The 16,055-nt window shown below is 40.7% G+C and overlaps 2 protein-coding genes across 3 annotated transcripts in view; one reads left to right on the top strand and one right to left on the bottom strand.

Annotated features, from left to right (window-relative positions):
• Positions 1-16: 16 nt before the first annotated feature.
• Positions 17-6,911, top strand: LOC109480738 (leucine-rich repeat-containing protein 61-like). Of its 2 annotated transcripts, XM_019783012.1 has the most exons (10): positions 17-241; positions 916-1,017; positions 1,261-1,407; positions 1,614-1,674; positions 1,771-1,856; positions 1,967-2,032; positions 2,324-2,392; positions 2,875-2,934; positions 3,779-3,907; positions 4,367-6,911. In XM_019783012.1, the coding sequence occupies exons 1-10, from the start codon at positions 214-216 to the stop codon at positions 4,483-4,485; spliced, it is 867 nt and encodes a 288-aa protein (XP_019638571.1). In that variant the 5' UTR covers positions 17-213; the 3' UTR covers positions 4,486-6,911. The 2 variants fall into 2 exon arrangements, with proteins under 2 accessions (XP_019638571.1, XP_019638572.1); XM_019783013.1 differs by lacking the exon at positions 2,875-2,934.
• A 107-nt stretch (positions 6,912-7,018) lies between these two features.
• The window catches only part of LOC109480736, a 13,743-nt gene continuing 4,706 nt past the window's right edge, over positions 7,019-16,055 (bottom strand). Inside the window, exons 3-8 of the mRNA XM_019783009.1 lie at positions 15,240-15,371; positions 14,445-14,603; positions 10,804-10,932; positions 9,394-9,618; positions 8,998-9,096; positions 7,019-8,811 (exon numbers count right to left, since the gene is read on the bottom strand). Coding sequence (XP_019638568.1) covers positions 8,674-8,811; positions 8,998-9,096; positions 9,394-9,618; positions 10,804-10,932; positions 14,445-14,603; positions 15,240-15,371 — 882 coding nt within the window. The 3' untranslated portion in view covers positions 7,019-8,673. The remainder of the gene's footprint in view (positions 8,812-8,997; positions 9,097-9,393; positions 9,619-10,803; positions 10,933-14,444; positions 14,604-15,239; positions 15,372-16,055) is intronic.

The following is a 16,055-nucleotide window of genomic DNA, read 5'->3' as shown; positions in this document are numbered from 1 at the left end:
CTGTTACCGCAAAATGTAGCTGTCCGGCGCAAACTCAGTACATTCCAGCACCCCGGAAGTAAGCTGTTCGATGTGAGTGGCGGGATTTGCCTGGATTTGAACGTGATTTGATCTTATCTACAGTGTAAACATGCAATACACCGGAGATCGGAGATATGTCTGTACTACCATGAACGTTTTAGGCTTGACAAGATGAACTAGAATTCAGAGGAAATGTCTGAAGATACGGAAAAGGGCGCAGGTGAGTTACGTTCACTGTAACAGGTGTAACAGAACTGCCGTATCGTTTACATGTTGCCTAACAACAGACAAACCGCCCTACCAAATTCAAGCTTAGGAAGACATTCTGAGGATGTGTGCTTTTGTACTTAAATCTTGCTATCAGACGTTTGCCAACCAAAGCTTATTATTAAATAACGATTTATATTAAAGATATGTATTATAAATTGCTTGCATGACGTCTCGTCTCGGATATGCAAACAGAAAACTGTTCCTAAATAGGAACGTTATGTAGATCAAAAAGAAACAATCAATGACCTCAAATGATGCCAAATAGTTCAAACAAGTCTGATTGAAGATTCTGACTTTCAACTCTTAATATTCAAATGTTTATTCTTTAGCACTAAACAGTTGTAAATCAATATTACGCATACAATTTTCATAGGTGCATCATGTAGTTACACCTTAACCCAATTTAGCTGGTCAGGCAAAGTGAACCCTGATAGCCTAGTTTATATTTTGTATTTTGCATGAAATGACAAATAGTCCACTTTTTTTTTTTGAAGTACAATCATTTGAAATTTATGTTTGAGACTGTATTGATACCTTGATACCTTGAGCACTGCCTGTAGTATACCCGTGTTGACCCTAGCTTCTGTACTTCATGTTACCACTGAAATGTTTGCTGTTTTTCAGGAGAGCCCAAACCCCTTGCCCACATCACCCGCCAGGCACTAAAGACCCACAGCGGGGAGTTTGAGTTGGACAGTATCACTTACATCAACTTTCGTGATAGAGGTGAGTGACTATTCATAGCTATTAGCCTAAGATTTTCCATGTTCAGTATCAGTCTGAGCAAGGAATGACAATACCCTCTCAGCTTATCATTCATATCATATAGAATTGTTGTGAAATAATATAATCATTTTAAGTTTTCAGCACTTAATTCTTATCCAGGCTTTGTTTAAAACATTTGTGACAAGGCATCATGATATGTGTACAGGTCATCCAAATATTACATGTATCTTTTGTTACCTGAAGGTATCAGTGACCTTGGCTGTATTGGAGAATGCACAAACCTGCAGCATCTCAACGTGTCCATGAACGACATCTCACGCCTGGCACCGCTCAGCTCACTGAAACACCTGCTGACCCTGGACATATCAGCAAATAGGATCACTCAGCTGGGTCAGTTGCTTTTTTTTACATGAGCGTCATGATGTATTAAACTTTGCATGCTCCCTTTTTTTCTTCTTTTATGCATATACATGTACTTTGATATTTCAATAGCCATCTTATTTCAAACACTAACAGAAGAAGTTGATTGAGATGTATTGTCTTCTTCAGGTTATCACCATTTAATGAATGACTTTGTGTTTGAATCTTGATTACAGATGCTTTGAAAGATGCTGACAGTCTTCAAACCCTTAATGCAGCTGGAAACCTTATCAGCAGGTAATCTGTGCTGGTCACAAACTTCTAGGTCTTTATAAAGCATCTTTTATGTTGTATGAAGGCTTTATCAACATATACTATTTATCACATCTCCAGTATTGACAAGCTTGCCTGCCTGGCTAAACTGGAACATTTCTCCAACCTGAGACTTCAAGATAAAGTACATGAACTCTTTAACCCAGGTGAGAAGCTGTTTAATATTCTACTATATTTCTTCACCTTCCATGTTTTGTTACATACAAGGCCCAAGTGTTGATTGATTCTAACAACATCACTTTTGGCTTCCCTGCAGTGTGCCATGGTGCCTCCTACAAAAAGCGGGTTTTATCCATGATGCCCAGGCTGAAAGTTTTGGATGGTAAGTCTGGACAGGAACCCTGCCTGATATATACCAATACAAATGCATGCCAGAAGTCAGAATTGTAGTCTAATTTAATTTTTTTTCCCGTTATCAATCCCTATTGTGATACAAAACCTAATTCTAACCACTTGCACACTTTGCAGCTGCACTAAGTGCTATGCAAGGCTTCCACAAAGTTCAATGTACCTTGAATCTTACAAAGGTACATAGCAATGAAACATGTTTATGTCAGTGTATATTGAGATAATGATGATTTATTTTTCATTCCTTGCCTGTATATACTTCCAGGTGAGGTGCTGTCAGGTAAAGGGTCGGAGGTGTTCCGGATTTGCTCGGAGATTGATGCTACCCTGCAAGGTAGGACAACAAAAGTGAAGGATACTGATATTTCTTTCCAGGGGGAGCCCTATGCAGTTTTGCCATTCAGTCTATTTGATTGCTTTGCCAGGTCTATTGACTTCTCTTGCATCTAGAGCAGATGTAGAAACATGATGCTTTTGTCACTCATGTCTTCAGCTGTTTAGCTGTAGCTCCTCACTGTAGCAATGTTAGCCCTCAAGAAAAGTTACTTCATGAAGTGTAGCAAGCACAACTGTAACACTGTTATACTCCTCATCTGTCTTTCCAGCTACAGAGAGTGGAACTTGCAGCACCTCTGGTCTTCCTCTGGTAGATAACTTTCCACTGTCTTCAGAAGATTGTAGTCACCTCACAGAATATATGGGATAGTTTTTTTCACATACCTATAAGCATGATAATGCATGTGTTTGAAAATTGTGATGGGTCTGTTTTTTTTTCTTTCACAAACCCTTTTTCACCCCCTCCCTTCAACTTGGCAGCTGCACACGACTCTGGACTCTATGCCATAAATACGAGTAAGCCCCCTAGTGGTGCTAGTGGTGAGTGCAGTGTGCAGTTTGGTGTGCAGTTTGCAGTGATCATCCACTAATGATTGTAAATCCCCCCACCTTACCATAGGACTGACTAAACACATACTGCTAATGACTTTGCTGATGTAGAATTTGGTTATGAAGCCTGTGCACCTTGTTGTATCCCTGCTAGCACTACAGCAGTGGCAAACCAATATTTGTGTGAAGAAACACTTAGTCTGAAAACAAGTATGCAAGAGATTAGATTAGATTAGGTAACAGTCATCTAAGGCAAATCGATCTAACCAGAAGGTAAGTATTGATACCTGTCATATACAATTGCTTTGTAGCTATTTTAAATCCATTTAACCTGTAATGGTTTGATACCTTAACCTTTTTGTAGTCCACATTTACTAATTTGACGACTAAATCAAAGAGAACATTTTGCTTAACCTTGTAGTTGTTAAATTGTCATCAGCCTGCCTCCTTGGGAAGTAGAACAAAATCTGTGACTGACAACCACCTGTTCCTGCAGTACCCAATACAAGAGTATAGGGGGAGCTAATGTATGGTACAGAGACAATAAATCTTTAATTATCAAAAGCTAAAGCAAAAGATATCTGAAGATCAATGGTCAAAGGTCATTATTCTAATTTATAAGGTGACAATACATTTTGAAATATATTTTGGAACAAGTTTCACAATATTGATTTCTCTTTTGTACAGTCACCCATCAATCTATGTTTTCATTGTCAGGAATAACAAAACCACCACATACAAATATAGCCTGCCATAAAATGTGCAACATGTCCTAATAGCCTATTTAATTGTGTGAATTATGAATGCAGTTCAGACATGTACTCTGAATTAACAGGCATACCTACCAGTGGTCCAATCCCAGAAATGAGCAAACCCCAGCCCTGGTTTGCCGGTGACTCCTTGAAATTGAAGGACACTAAAGCTCAAGATGCTGCCATCGATGATGTTACCAAGAAGTTCAAGGGTAAGGAATCAATGTACTTGGTCTATGACCCCTTTATTTAACCCTAATTGTTGCATCTATCAATCAATGAATCAGTCAATCATCCGTGGGCATCAGCTCTCTATCCTGTATGTATACCAAATATGATACATATAGAATACAACACGGGTATTCCGTATCGCCTGAGTACCAGCCCGACCGCGCGTCGGATCGCCCGATGGCCGGAACACCCGTATCAAACGTAATCGCGGCCCAGGTATGACATAAAGACTACATACTATGTACATTTGTAGATGACCCAACATGTACAACAGGAACCTTGAATGTCTTTATGTATATTTCATACATGGTATTTTGCCCTTGATATGTATGTCACAAGAAAATTTACATTCAAGGAACGTTTGAAAGCCTTCATTCAATATAGAAAAATGAATCCGCAGCACAAGTCATGTGACAACTGCTGTTTATCATATCACACAGATGTGTTGGTAGACTGCCAAAGGCTTCAGGAGGAGGGTCAGAGGGCACTGGACCAGGCCAAGTCTTCATCTACCCAGCAAGGCATTGATCATCTCAAGAATCTAGACCTCTCCATTTAGATGGGTCCTATCTGGGTTATGGGAGTTGCAGTATTTGTGCTCTAACTAAGAATTTTATTTTTACAAACAGGTCCCAATTAAGGCACAGTGTCAGATTGTGTTGTTGATATCCAATGTGGCGGTTGCTCATTAGCCTTCTTGTCATTTCTGAAGCAATTTATAGAGGATTTGAATCAGTCACTTTTAGCAATCATTCTTGTCAGAGATCTTTAAGATTTGTGTGGAATCTCTTGGTATTCCTGAGACTAGCCTGATTTAATCAAGCTCCTAGCGGTTCAGACAGACTGACTGGTCCCTTATGGACCAATTAGTCTCTGGCAGGAAGGGATTGTGTGACACAGACTGTCATCAGATCATCTCTACAAAGGTTTGTTTTCTTACAATTGTCCTAAAATGTAAGTGCCTTCATTGCATCTCAGAACCAGTGTGTGTGTGCTTAATATCATCAACTGATCTGTGCCAACTTGCTATTGAGGTAGAAGTGTTTTGACCATGACATATACATGTATGTCAATGGTTTTAAGTTAAGGAAATCACCTGAGTGTGCTTTTTCTGCATCATTCACAAAAACGTTGGAATTCGATTTTTGTCTGTGACAAATTTCTAATTAAGTTTGTTTGGCGTTGACTTTGAATTCTATAGACGTTTATGGAATAGGAAAGTCTTTTTTAAATAGAATGTATGTATATTTCAGAGCCAGACATATTAATAAAAATAATGGAATTATTTTAGTCTTTTTAAGTCACTATGTCATTTACAGAGACTAACTTGATACAAGGAAATGGAATGGATTTTATTGTTGTGCACAATATCATACATGTGTGTATATTATCACAAAAATTGTTTTCTGGGCATAAAAACAGATGCAGACAAAATAAATTGATAGACAAAAAGACTGTCATATGAAACTTTTATTGGTACATAAAATACAACACTACAAATTGGGGCTTCCTGTAAACATGGAGAAATATAGAAATCTCTCAACATTCTTTCCATTTTCCAAAGCACTTTTTTTGTAAAAGCCAGTGGCCTAAATACCTATCAAATCTGTTCCAGCTAGCAGAATTTTTGTTTGGTGACAAGTCCCCAAACTTGTTCCCAAAACACTTTCCATGTTTACATGACAAAACTAGAAATAAGACAAATACATAGTAACTTACAAACTTCATATCATCACAATGTGTTATAAAGATGTTACATAGCTGCCAACATCAAGGTTTGTACATCTTAAAAGCAAACATTTATCCCAGGGCAAACTTGCATTTTTCCCAACAATAGATCAAGCAAGGACATTGTATAATGTCCTTGGATCAAGTAAATGCCTAACATTCTAGGCCAGCCCCCACTAATTTTGGGTGGGTCCATCTTCAAATATTTTGTTTAAAAAAGATAATGATAAACTTTTTGCACATGTGGCACAGGCTAAAATTGCCTTGACTTACGCCAAAGAAAGTAGGAGGCCACAACCTACCAAGGTCAGAAATCATTGTTGGCAGCGACGTACAACAGTGCTTTAAGTCTCTATGTTATAGTGCAAATCTGACACGTTGCTCTACACACCCACTATCAGATCAGCACTTGTATACAAAAACATCTAACCAACAAGTTGTGTCCCCTATATCCCAATCTAGGATTGTGTTCTACCCATGGCACAAACAGTTTGGCTGGTATTGCTGTACCTATCTCACCTGACAACCATCATTTTATCCAACATTTATCATGCACACAACAGACCACAGTTTGAGAAAACATCTGGGGTGACACGGACATTTGTACCTCACTGACATCAATTGGACAACTTTGTTTCATTTCTGCTAGCAGAAAGGCTGTTAATTTCAATCTACTGATGTTCTCTCGTGCTGCTTGAAATAATTTTGTTAAATATGTAGAATATGGAACTGGAGTTAGATTTGTTGACCAAAGACAATCTTTTAAAATTACCATTATTGTTTTGAAAACTTGGCAATCAGGTGAGAACAAGTCATTTTGATGTTGGTTTTGCCCCGACTCATAGTTTAGATCCATTAGGCATGCTATTCCATAGAATATTCCATCAGTAGCCAGGTAGGATGATAAAATAGTATAGACTAGAATGATGTATGTATCTATGGTACTGTTGACATGGCAAAACAGTCATGATCCTGATGGCTGCAGGTGGTGATGTTAAAGTATGCAGCATGTAAATCTGTTTCCTTGAGGAGTTAGACACTGAGCAGAGATGCTGGCTCTACTATAAGGCATGCACATGTAGCACCAAGTAACATCATACATATAAGCACCTATAACATAACCTCAGGGTACATTACCAGTGATACACCACTTACACTTGGACAAGTAAGGCCCACACATAATGGCAAGCTTAAGCTACTTTGTGCAAACATGTATCTGACTTACAGGTCATGTCAGCATGAGATCATCATCACATCAACATTACTAATGTTTACAATGGAACTGTCACATACATGTAGGGTACAATTGTGTATAGTTCAGGCTATGCAGTTACCTGCATTTCAGTCTGTAAATCAGGTCTTTTCAATAGAACCGAACTTTAACATGAAGTAGACTTGCTGAGCTATCTGAGGTACATCATGAGGGATGACATTATAAAAAATTGTACTTTTTTTAATGTCCAGTCTACACATTCCAGTTCTGGAAGCTTGGCTTGGCTAGAGGAATATTTTGGTCTAGCTAGGTGTTTTTCTTATGTATGCATTTTGATAATACATTTAGGCATACCTAACTCAGGTGAAATGTCACTTGGATGTGTATAACTGAAGTTACATCAGAGGCTTAGCTCATCTGCTTCAATAACCTTGCTCAAGCAACGTTAACACAAAGAATTGATGCCAGGTTATTCAGAGTCTAGTGCCATCTCTAACCACCAATACTTACCAAGCTAAGATGTGAGCTAAATACAAACTCTTGACTATACACAGTATCAATACTCCAGTACTACACAACTAACACTGACCAAGCCTATACATCAGATGAAAATTGACATCATAACAACCTGTTTGTACAGAGTGGAGCGATTCCTGTAGGTATGACTTGGTTTCAATCAGTCTGAGTAAAGTTTACGCTACATACTGACTTGAACTTAATTTTGTTGAGTGACATATCTAAGAAAAAATGGTTGCAATGTTCAGAGAACTGCATGTTTTTGTAGATTGAGAGTAAAAACTCATATAAAGTATGGCCTTTGTGGATAAGCAGCAGATGGAAACAAAAACACCCCCACACAACTCAGATGTAGTATCATTATGAAGGTATTTACTATATTTCTCTCTAAGAAAAGAGTAATGTTAGCAGTTGTAGACCAATTCTTTTGCTGCAACAGCTGTGTTTTCCTTGTATCAAAAGCCCTGATCCAGTTTCTGTTATTAATCTTACTTAGTACAACCACTGCTTCACTTTCTGTGTTGTTTTTTTTAATCAAATTTTACCCCCGTGGGTAAAGTGACGTGCCATTTTCAGGAAGTGTAGTCAGATTGCAGAATTTTTGGTCCCCAATAAAGATTATTGTTTGAATGTCTACAGTTGTACACAAGTTTCTCGCCTCCTAAACAATGGCACATCCACAAGTTTGATAAAGGGTTAGGTTTGATTTAGTGAGGAATGTTTTACTATGTTGAATACCCATCAATGTCAAATCCCGTTCACACAATGTTAAAAGACAGGTGGATTACAGGTATTCCAGTTTCTCTGCTGCCATTACACCCACATAGGTTCACAAGTAGCCTTTGAAGAAAGGTTAAAGCAACTTATAAAGATATGAAAACATACATATACACTGTATGATGAAGATTATAGAACGAACAAAAGGTCATGCTATCAAACATCTATCGTAAATGAATTCTTGATGCCATTTCTTAATGACAGCTTAATGTAGGTGCAATCTCTTCATAGAAAGAATAATAAAAGATTTTGCAGTAAGTGGATAGCTCAAGCATATCTACAACCACAATTGTCACACCTTTATGGATTTAGTGCACTGAAATGTCTAAAAAAAGTGTTAAGTGTAATCTGAACAATGACATCACTTACACGCTGTTTCAGGAGAGAAGAAATGCAGATAATCTGTGAACCAACAGGTGTTCAAAGCCCTAAATACACAGATAAGTTCAATTTAAGGTTATAAATCTGAGACTGAAAAAAAGGGATGGCTGGTACGGGAGACCACAGCCTGAACTACTGCCCCTCCTCAGCAGAGTCGTCTGTCTTTTCAGCAGGCGCATCAGCGTCCACTTTGTTATCTGACTCAGTCACGACGGCAGGAGTCTCCTTCTTGGGCCGGCCTCGTTTCTTGGGAGTCTCCACCACCTCAGTCTGGAGAAAGACACATTCAAGTTATTAAAAAAACTGGTAGATATTTGTTAGCCAAAGACGTTCATTTGATTTATTTTCCAAAAGCTACCTAGCCAATAGTTTTCAACAGGTGCAAAAGAATCAAATGAAAAGCTTCAGTGAATACTTCTGAGTATCCTGTTGCAAATGACACTGTTGACCTCTAACCTTCTCTTCGACCTCTTCAGCGTCCCCCTCCTCGGTGAAGTCTTCCTCGTCCTTCTCAGCTGCCTTGGCAGGTTGAGCCTTGCCTTTCTTCTTGGAGCCCTTTGTATAGTGAGAGGAAGTTAAAGGTCTCAGAGCTCAGTCATTTTATAATTCTTGACAAAGGAAGTGGCTTCTAGGATTTTTGTACAAGAAATTTTCATCAGTTTGTAAACAAAATAGGTATAAGGTACATTTGTTAAAGTATACAATGTGAAGTAACATATTAACCCTTCCATATTGGAACAGTGACACCAAAATTTATTTGCATTGTTTGGTGATAAACATGTGTATGACATTCTAGTATTACTAGAACTTTTGCAATGTATACAGTACACACCCTTCCTTCTGTCAACTTACCTTGGGCCTTCCCTTCGGCCTGGCTGCCTCTGAATTGTTACTCTTGGGCGGACGGCCTCGCTTGCCCTGACCGCTGTTCACCTTCTTCACGGGAGGCTCGTCATCCCCCTCCGACTTTCGTGGACGTCCACGGCCTCGCTTGCCACTGGGGTTGGGCGGGGGCGGGGCGTAGTGCTCAGGTGCCACCACTGGCCGCCGGCGTAGCGCAGACCTTCCCTCAGCAGGCTAGGTTCAAAATAGAACGTTAGCTAGCGTAGTGGCCAAATATTGGACATAGAAAAACACAGGACATTGTAGAATCTTACACCAAATCTTACAAACCAACTCTTACCACACCAGATTCACTCGCTCAGAATTTTGATACTGCTATTGTAACCAAGTATCCACTACTTGTAACTATCTACTGTATAGTAGCTAGTATATCATAATTTGATTTTTAGGAAATATCCATTGTTTCAAACAATGGCACTTGTTTTACGATAACAAAGTACTTCTGACAAGGCAACAACAGCATACACAAGAGGCAATACTTATTATGTTAGGCTTATGTAATACTTATTATATTATGTTAATGTTAGGCTACAGCAAGTACATTTTGTGGATGACATTCACGCACACATTGATATTTCACCTGATTAAAAAACAAGACATTTCGTTCCCTTCACCTTGACGTGTACTCACAGTGAACCTTTGAACAGTTGAGACTTTTGTGCATAAACACACAAACATGTTGTACAAGTGATGCGCTAGTGAGGCAGCTATGTGCTTAGTGAAATCAAGTAAACGTGATACGTGTAAAGTGGCCTTGAGAGTAGTTGTAGTGGTACTAGACTGCCACACTTGTGTCACTTTCTGCACTTCTTGATATTAAATTAAATTCTTGTTATTATATTAAGTTTAATCTTAAAATTTTGGTATCTTGTGTGTTTTTGTTCTTTTGGCCCATAGGATTTGGAGTCTAGAGAGGGTGTCATCCATAAAATTTATTTGCTGTGGCCTATAACGTTATATATTAATGGTGAGTATAATGATGTTTATACATGTATGACTGGTTCAAGCCAGAGCAATCCAACAAAACAGCAGCAATGTGCCCTGCTATGACGTACTACTTCTCTTGACCAATCAGACACAAGGAGCAACTAGGGGGTGTTCTCTTTATCTGTAGCAATACATCAATGGTCCCAATCGGTTGTAGAGTTCATCTTAATAAACAGAAATGTTTTGATGAGTACTACAGAGAGGAAAATTTACGACATCACCAAACGCGAGTTTGAATTAATTCCCAGACACAAAGGGTTAGAATTGGGTCAGGTAGTCTCAGGTAGCGTTGACATTTTTTTGTGTAAACTTTGAAATGCTATGAAAGGATTCAAGAACACTTGCAACCGGGGAATACAATGCAATTGTTACCTGTGCGTCCTTCTTAGGCCGCCCTCTGCCCTTTTTGGTGGCGAGCTCCCCTCCTGGTCCCTCGGCTGCGGCGGACGGAGCCGTCGCCGCTGCTCCCGAGCCGGGCTCTGAGTCGGCCATAGTTACACTCTGAAGTAGTGGAACTGTGACTGTTGTTGTAGTACACACAAAGCTGAAGAGTGCACCTCGCTGCACAAAAATCACGATCCTGCGGCAATTTTCCCAGGGAAAAATTCAAAAATTATGTCAAAAAGCGTCAAAAATCTTCCACCAATTTTTCAGGGTGAAGGAAGAGCCGAACACGCCAGTAGAGAGGAGAAATCGCGGCGAAAACGGCAATTTTTGCTGGAAAATCAGACGGCGGCCATAGTTGACAGCGTTGATAAATACTGCAGCTCCCTGCACAGGAGCCTGACGGTTGGCGGCATAATCAGCGTGAGGCGCGAAAAGTTTAAACAGACGCGCAATGCTTCACCATTGTCGGTACGTGTCGGGGGAACAAATCGTGTTTTCTTTCGTGAAATACTCCACCAGTGTTATAGTACACAAAAAGAGTAACGAGCTGACTTACCAAAGATGCATAATATTCATCGCTTTTGTTACACGTGTCACGTTTAGGTACCGTAGATCACCGATATTATATATGACCCGCGTTTTCCTCGGACCGTTAATTACAAGTTAGCAAAACGTTCTTACTTTAATGAAATTGACAGTGGAAAAATTGCGGATGTCCTTTACCTGACCTTTGTTGTACACGACTATGTGAGGTCGGATCGGCGTTCGCGTGTGTTCTTTTATCTGTTAATCTCCAAGCAGATGTAAGGATCCGGCTCCTTCTCGGTATCATACGCCTATATTTGCAACCTTTAGTTGTCTTTTCTAGTGTTGCGCTTTATTAATGTTAAAGAAGGTACAATACTAGAACAGAGTACAAGTTGATGCAAAAATAAGGCGTTAATTAATGAGAATGAGCTGGATCCTTAATTATATCTGTGAAGACGGGTATGTACCTTCATTTCTTGGGTGCATCGCCGGTATTACATATTGAACTAATGCCTAGAATATACCTAGTGTTGTTGCAAAGGGTAATGATTTTAAAGCGTTGTACAAACGTCCTGTTTGGCTATGAGAGAAAAGGGTTTATATTTTATCACGGACATTTTTACCGAGCCCGGCATAGGTTTACTAGTCTAGTCTCGCTTTAAGCATTGACTACCATTTTTGCAGCCCTGTTTTTCAATGTTTTTCTGACAGCCGATATTTCTGATTAGCCGTGCCAGGTAGCCAGGGGGTAACTGAATCCTGCACCGTATCCCCCCCCCCCCCCCAAAAAAAAAACCCACACCCGCCGGAGTGCGCTGATTGACCATGTCGACGCAGATGTACGGATCCGGTCCATTCTTAGTACGCGTGTTTTTGTAAGCCTTGAGTGGCGAATGTTCTTGCAACATTTTGTTCGCCAATACGAATGGCGTGTTTTAACACGCATTTACAAATGCAAGAGCAAATACCAGAAGGCATGCTCAATGTCGCAAACACACGCGGAAACACCAAAAGTGATCTGAATCCTCACATCTAGTTGGAGAATAGACAATAATCGTAGCACTATAACGCAAAGGAAGCTCACAATCGGCTGTTACAGACCACATAATGTTGTATTTTGTGTCAGTCAAGTTGAGCGTTGAAGGCTGTAAAGATCTCAATCTAACATTAGTAATTACACGTACCTCCCGCCAATGATTGCATGATAGGACTGAATAATTATGCTGATACATTGTAAGACATCAACTATGTCCGTATATGCATAGGCTACAAAAAGTTTTGATATGTATGCGGTTACGCAATACTTATAAAACAAACAAACAAACCAGCTTTTTATATACAATTCGTGACCTACTTTCTTCAATACTAGCCTGTAGTAAACTGGCTTCACACTCCATGTTGATATATAGTATATACTGACATCTATATGTTGGGGTTGACAAACTTCCTAGTGCTGCTTAACTAGTTTGATCTTATCGATAGTTGTTAGCCATTGTTTATATGATATACCTGCACCGTGAAGACCAAGGCCACAGTGAACACATTAACATCATGAATAGCAATATGTAGATGACTAACAAAAATTGTAAAAGGTTACATGATTCAAGTTGTAATTTAAACAGTAGCACTCGTAGTATTACTTCTAATGCTAAGCGTTGTTTTATTCATTTTTCATCACTCATCGATGAGAGCGACATCATCATCTTCCTGTGCCTGAAAGGCTTGGTTCACGGCAGGAGCTCCGGGGTCAGTAGGCTGGTAACCGGGCGGCGGGGACGCGGCAATGGGCTGGGCGGAGCCGGCCTCACGCGGCGGCACGGCCGCCTGGCACTGTGCCTGGGGCTGCACAGCCACAGGGTACGGGGAGATCCCGGCCTGCGGGGCTATTGGCTGCTGGAACTGAACCTGTGGCACTGACTGTGCACGTGGCTGCTGCTGACTTGCGGCTTGTGGCATGGGTACGGGTATGGGGGTGGATGTAGAAAGAATGTACTGGATGTTACCTGTAAGAAATGCAGAAATGGGCGACGTTGAGAGAGGGTACGATCAAGACATTCATTCTTTTTATCCATCAAAACATCAAAAGATAACAACTTAAGTTTATAACAACTTAAGTTTATAACTTATTCTAACAGCGCCACACAAGACATTCATTGCCTTCCACGTTTCAGGATTTACAAAGAGTCAAAATTATATCATTTGCACAATAGCAGTGCAAAAGTCACTCTGCTTTTAAAACGTCGTCAGCAATGACGGAGTTGAAAATGTACAATGGACTATCGCCACTTTTATGATTTAATATCAGACAAATGACTTACCACCGTGTCCGACCGTTGGCAATGTTTGAATCGTCTGCGGTTGGGCAGGTGGCGCAGGGGCCAGTCCGGCTCCAACTCTCCCCTGGGCAGCAGCCATGCTGGCAGGGTTCTGTGTGACGACCAGAGGTTGTTGTTGGGCCATGGCTCCTACAGGAAGGACCGTGGCGTGTTGGGGCTGGCTTGGAGGGAACGGTGTCATGGCGATGGGCTGTCCGCCCTGTATGACGTACTGACTGGGTATCTGAACCAGTCTGCCGTCTGCTCCCACCTGATAGGCAACTGCTGGTGGCTGGTAACGGATCAAAGTGAGATGATATGAAGTCGTCGTTGCTTTGGTAGAAATTATTTTGGGAGGTGAAACGTATGACTCCTTAGATAGACTGTAACGTTAAAGAGACGCAAAAAAACAGACAGCAGCCTTTTTCATGACTGTTTTTAATTTTTTACTTCATTTTAATACGGGACGGAGTGAATGAGAGTAAGTGAATACCCTGTCTGACAGTCGGTTATCTGTCGCGTAATTGTCTTTCGAATTACTTGAAAAATGACGTCCGAGAACTATTTTGTCGTATCTCGTTGATGCTGTAGAATTTTTACTAGCAGGCTGTGACAGAACCGACCGCCGCCAAGGGCCTAAGGCAGCCTTTTCCTTTTAACAAGACAGATGAATCTTGCAGAACATGCGCACGACTAAGAATGAAATTTCACGACATATGTCACCGGGACCCAAGTGTTATATTAGTATGTGTTACCGACTTGATATTGAAACATGCTGTTTACCTGGTAACTATTGCCGCTGCAGTTGTCACAGCAGCTGTCTGTACTGTCGCCTTTACAACAGGGGCAGACGGCACAACACGTCATCACGGAGGAGGCGATGGACAGACCAGCCTCTAACAGGGCCAGGATGATCAGCAACGAGTCCATCGCTACTCGTGCCTGGGAAGTACAACGTTTTACAGTCGAAACGCCAAAGAGAACTCGGGATTTCGATGACGTTTTGACACGAATGAACTAAGTTTTAAAGGCAGTGCTGCATGAAATTAGAATATTGAAAGACTAAGCTGTAAGTAAAAGCAGTCCTTTAAGTAAAATTTGTTCTTATATTATAAGAGCTTTGTAAAGCCCCTGTCACACATGGCCGAACATGGTTTCCCAATCTCCCCCACTGACCTCTCCAGACCTTGGTTGGGAGCTTATCACGGTGAGCAAATGCAGTGTGGTTGGGAGTTGGTCGGCGAGTTTGCATAAAAGTCTTTGGTCGTCTGCGCCAGACGTCTATGAATTCCAGTCGGAAGTATCCTATTCAGGGGAAATCATATTCGGCTCAGATGTGACCAGAGGAGCGAACTGGAGCTAGAAGACCCAAAAATAGGATGGTTTCCAGGCTGCTCCCAACCCACCGCCGACTCATTTGGAGGAGTGGTCGGGAGCAAAGCGGTGGGAAGGTCCTGAATGTGTGACAAGGGTTTATGTGGGATGGAATTTCTTGCACGAAATGTTGTTTTTATTGCACATTGTAATGGTGACTACTTGGACTACTATGAGTGTAGACCTATTGCTAAAAGGTTTTACCGTCTTGTTAGGGCAACCCCAGGCCCAGTCCCAGCACGCGTAGCTATCAAAGCTGAGGTCACCGGCCGCAATCCAGAGCACGACAACAGTGAAGACGGCAGACACGATGGACAGGATCATAAAGGTTATGATCTGTAAGATATAGATAAAAAATCGAAGCCAAGTTAATAAGGCCTCGGTGAATTACGATATGTTCCTTCGTTAAAAATGTGTTCAGCTATTTATGTATTTGACGGATAAAAGAAAGATGTCCTTACAGAAATCTCAAAGAAACAGATAATAACCTTTCTTCCTACTCTCCTGCATGCATAAAAGCTGTTTCCCATGGTGTTGCTGAACAGTCTACACTACACTCGAGAAATACAGTATTTCACTCACCATGCAGTTAGTCTTGCGGACCGCTGCGAATATGCCGACGATTCCGGTAGAAAGGAACTTGGCGTGGAAACAAAAGAACGTGATGATACACCGTACATTGAATACACGGATAAACTCTGACCCTTTGAGTCGGGCAACACAGCTAAACTCTAACCTACCCAATGGCCTATGTATACCTTGTATAAGTTGTCACACAATTGGAGTGTTGGTCACCACAATACCACTTTATGAAAAATGTATCTGTTATCACTGCAATAACCAGTTTGGTAGAGACCATGCTACAGACGGCAACTTGATTGTACTGTCTTTTACCAAATATAGATCGATGAAGTGGACAAAAATTGCAACCTGGCCATTACGATATATAAACACGTGTTTACACTTCCCAAGCTAACTTCCGAAATACTAGTATTTTGAAGCATCATTGCATGTATAATG

This window comes from Branchiostoma belcheri, unplaced genomic scaffold (genome assembly GCF_001625305.1).
Source record: "Branchiostoma belcheri isolate BF01 breed outbred unplaced genomic scaffold, Haploidv18h27 scaffold52, whole genome shotgun sequence".
NCBI classification, from domain to species: Eukaryota; Metazoa; Chordata; class Leptocardii; order Amphioxiformes; family Branchiostomatidae; genus Branchiostoma; species Branchiostoma belcheri.
Note: the sequence above shows the minus strand (reverse complement) of the source record. Positions and strands in the feature narration are given on the sequence as shown.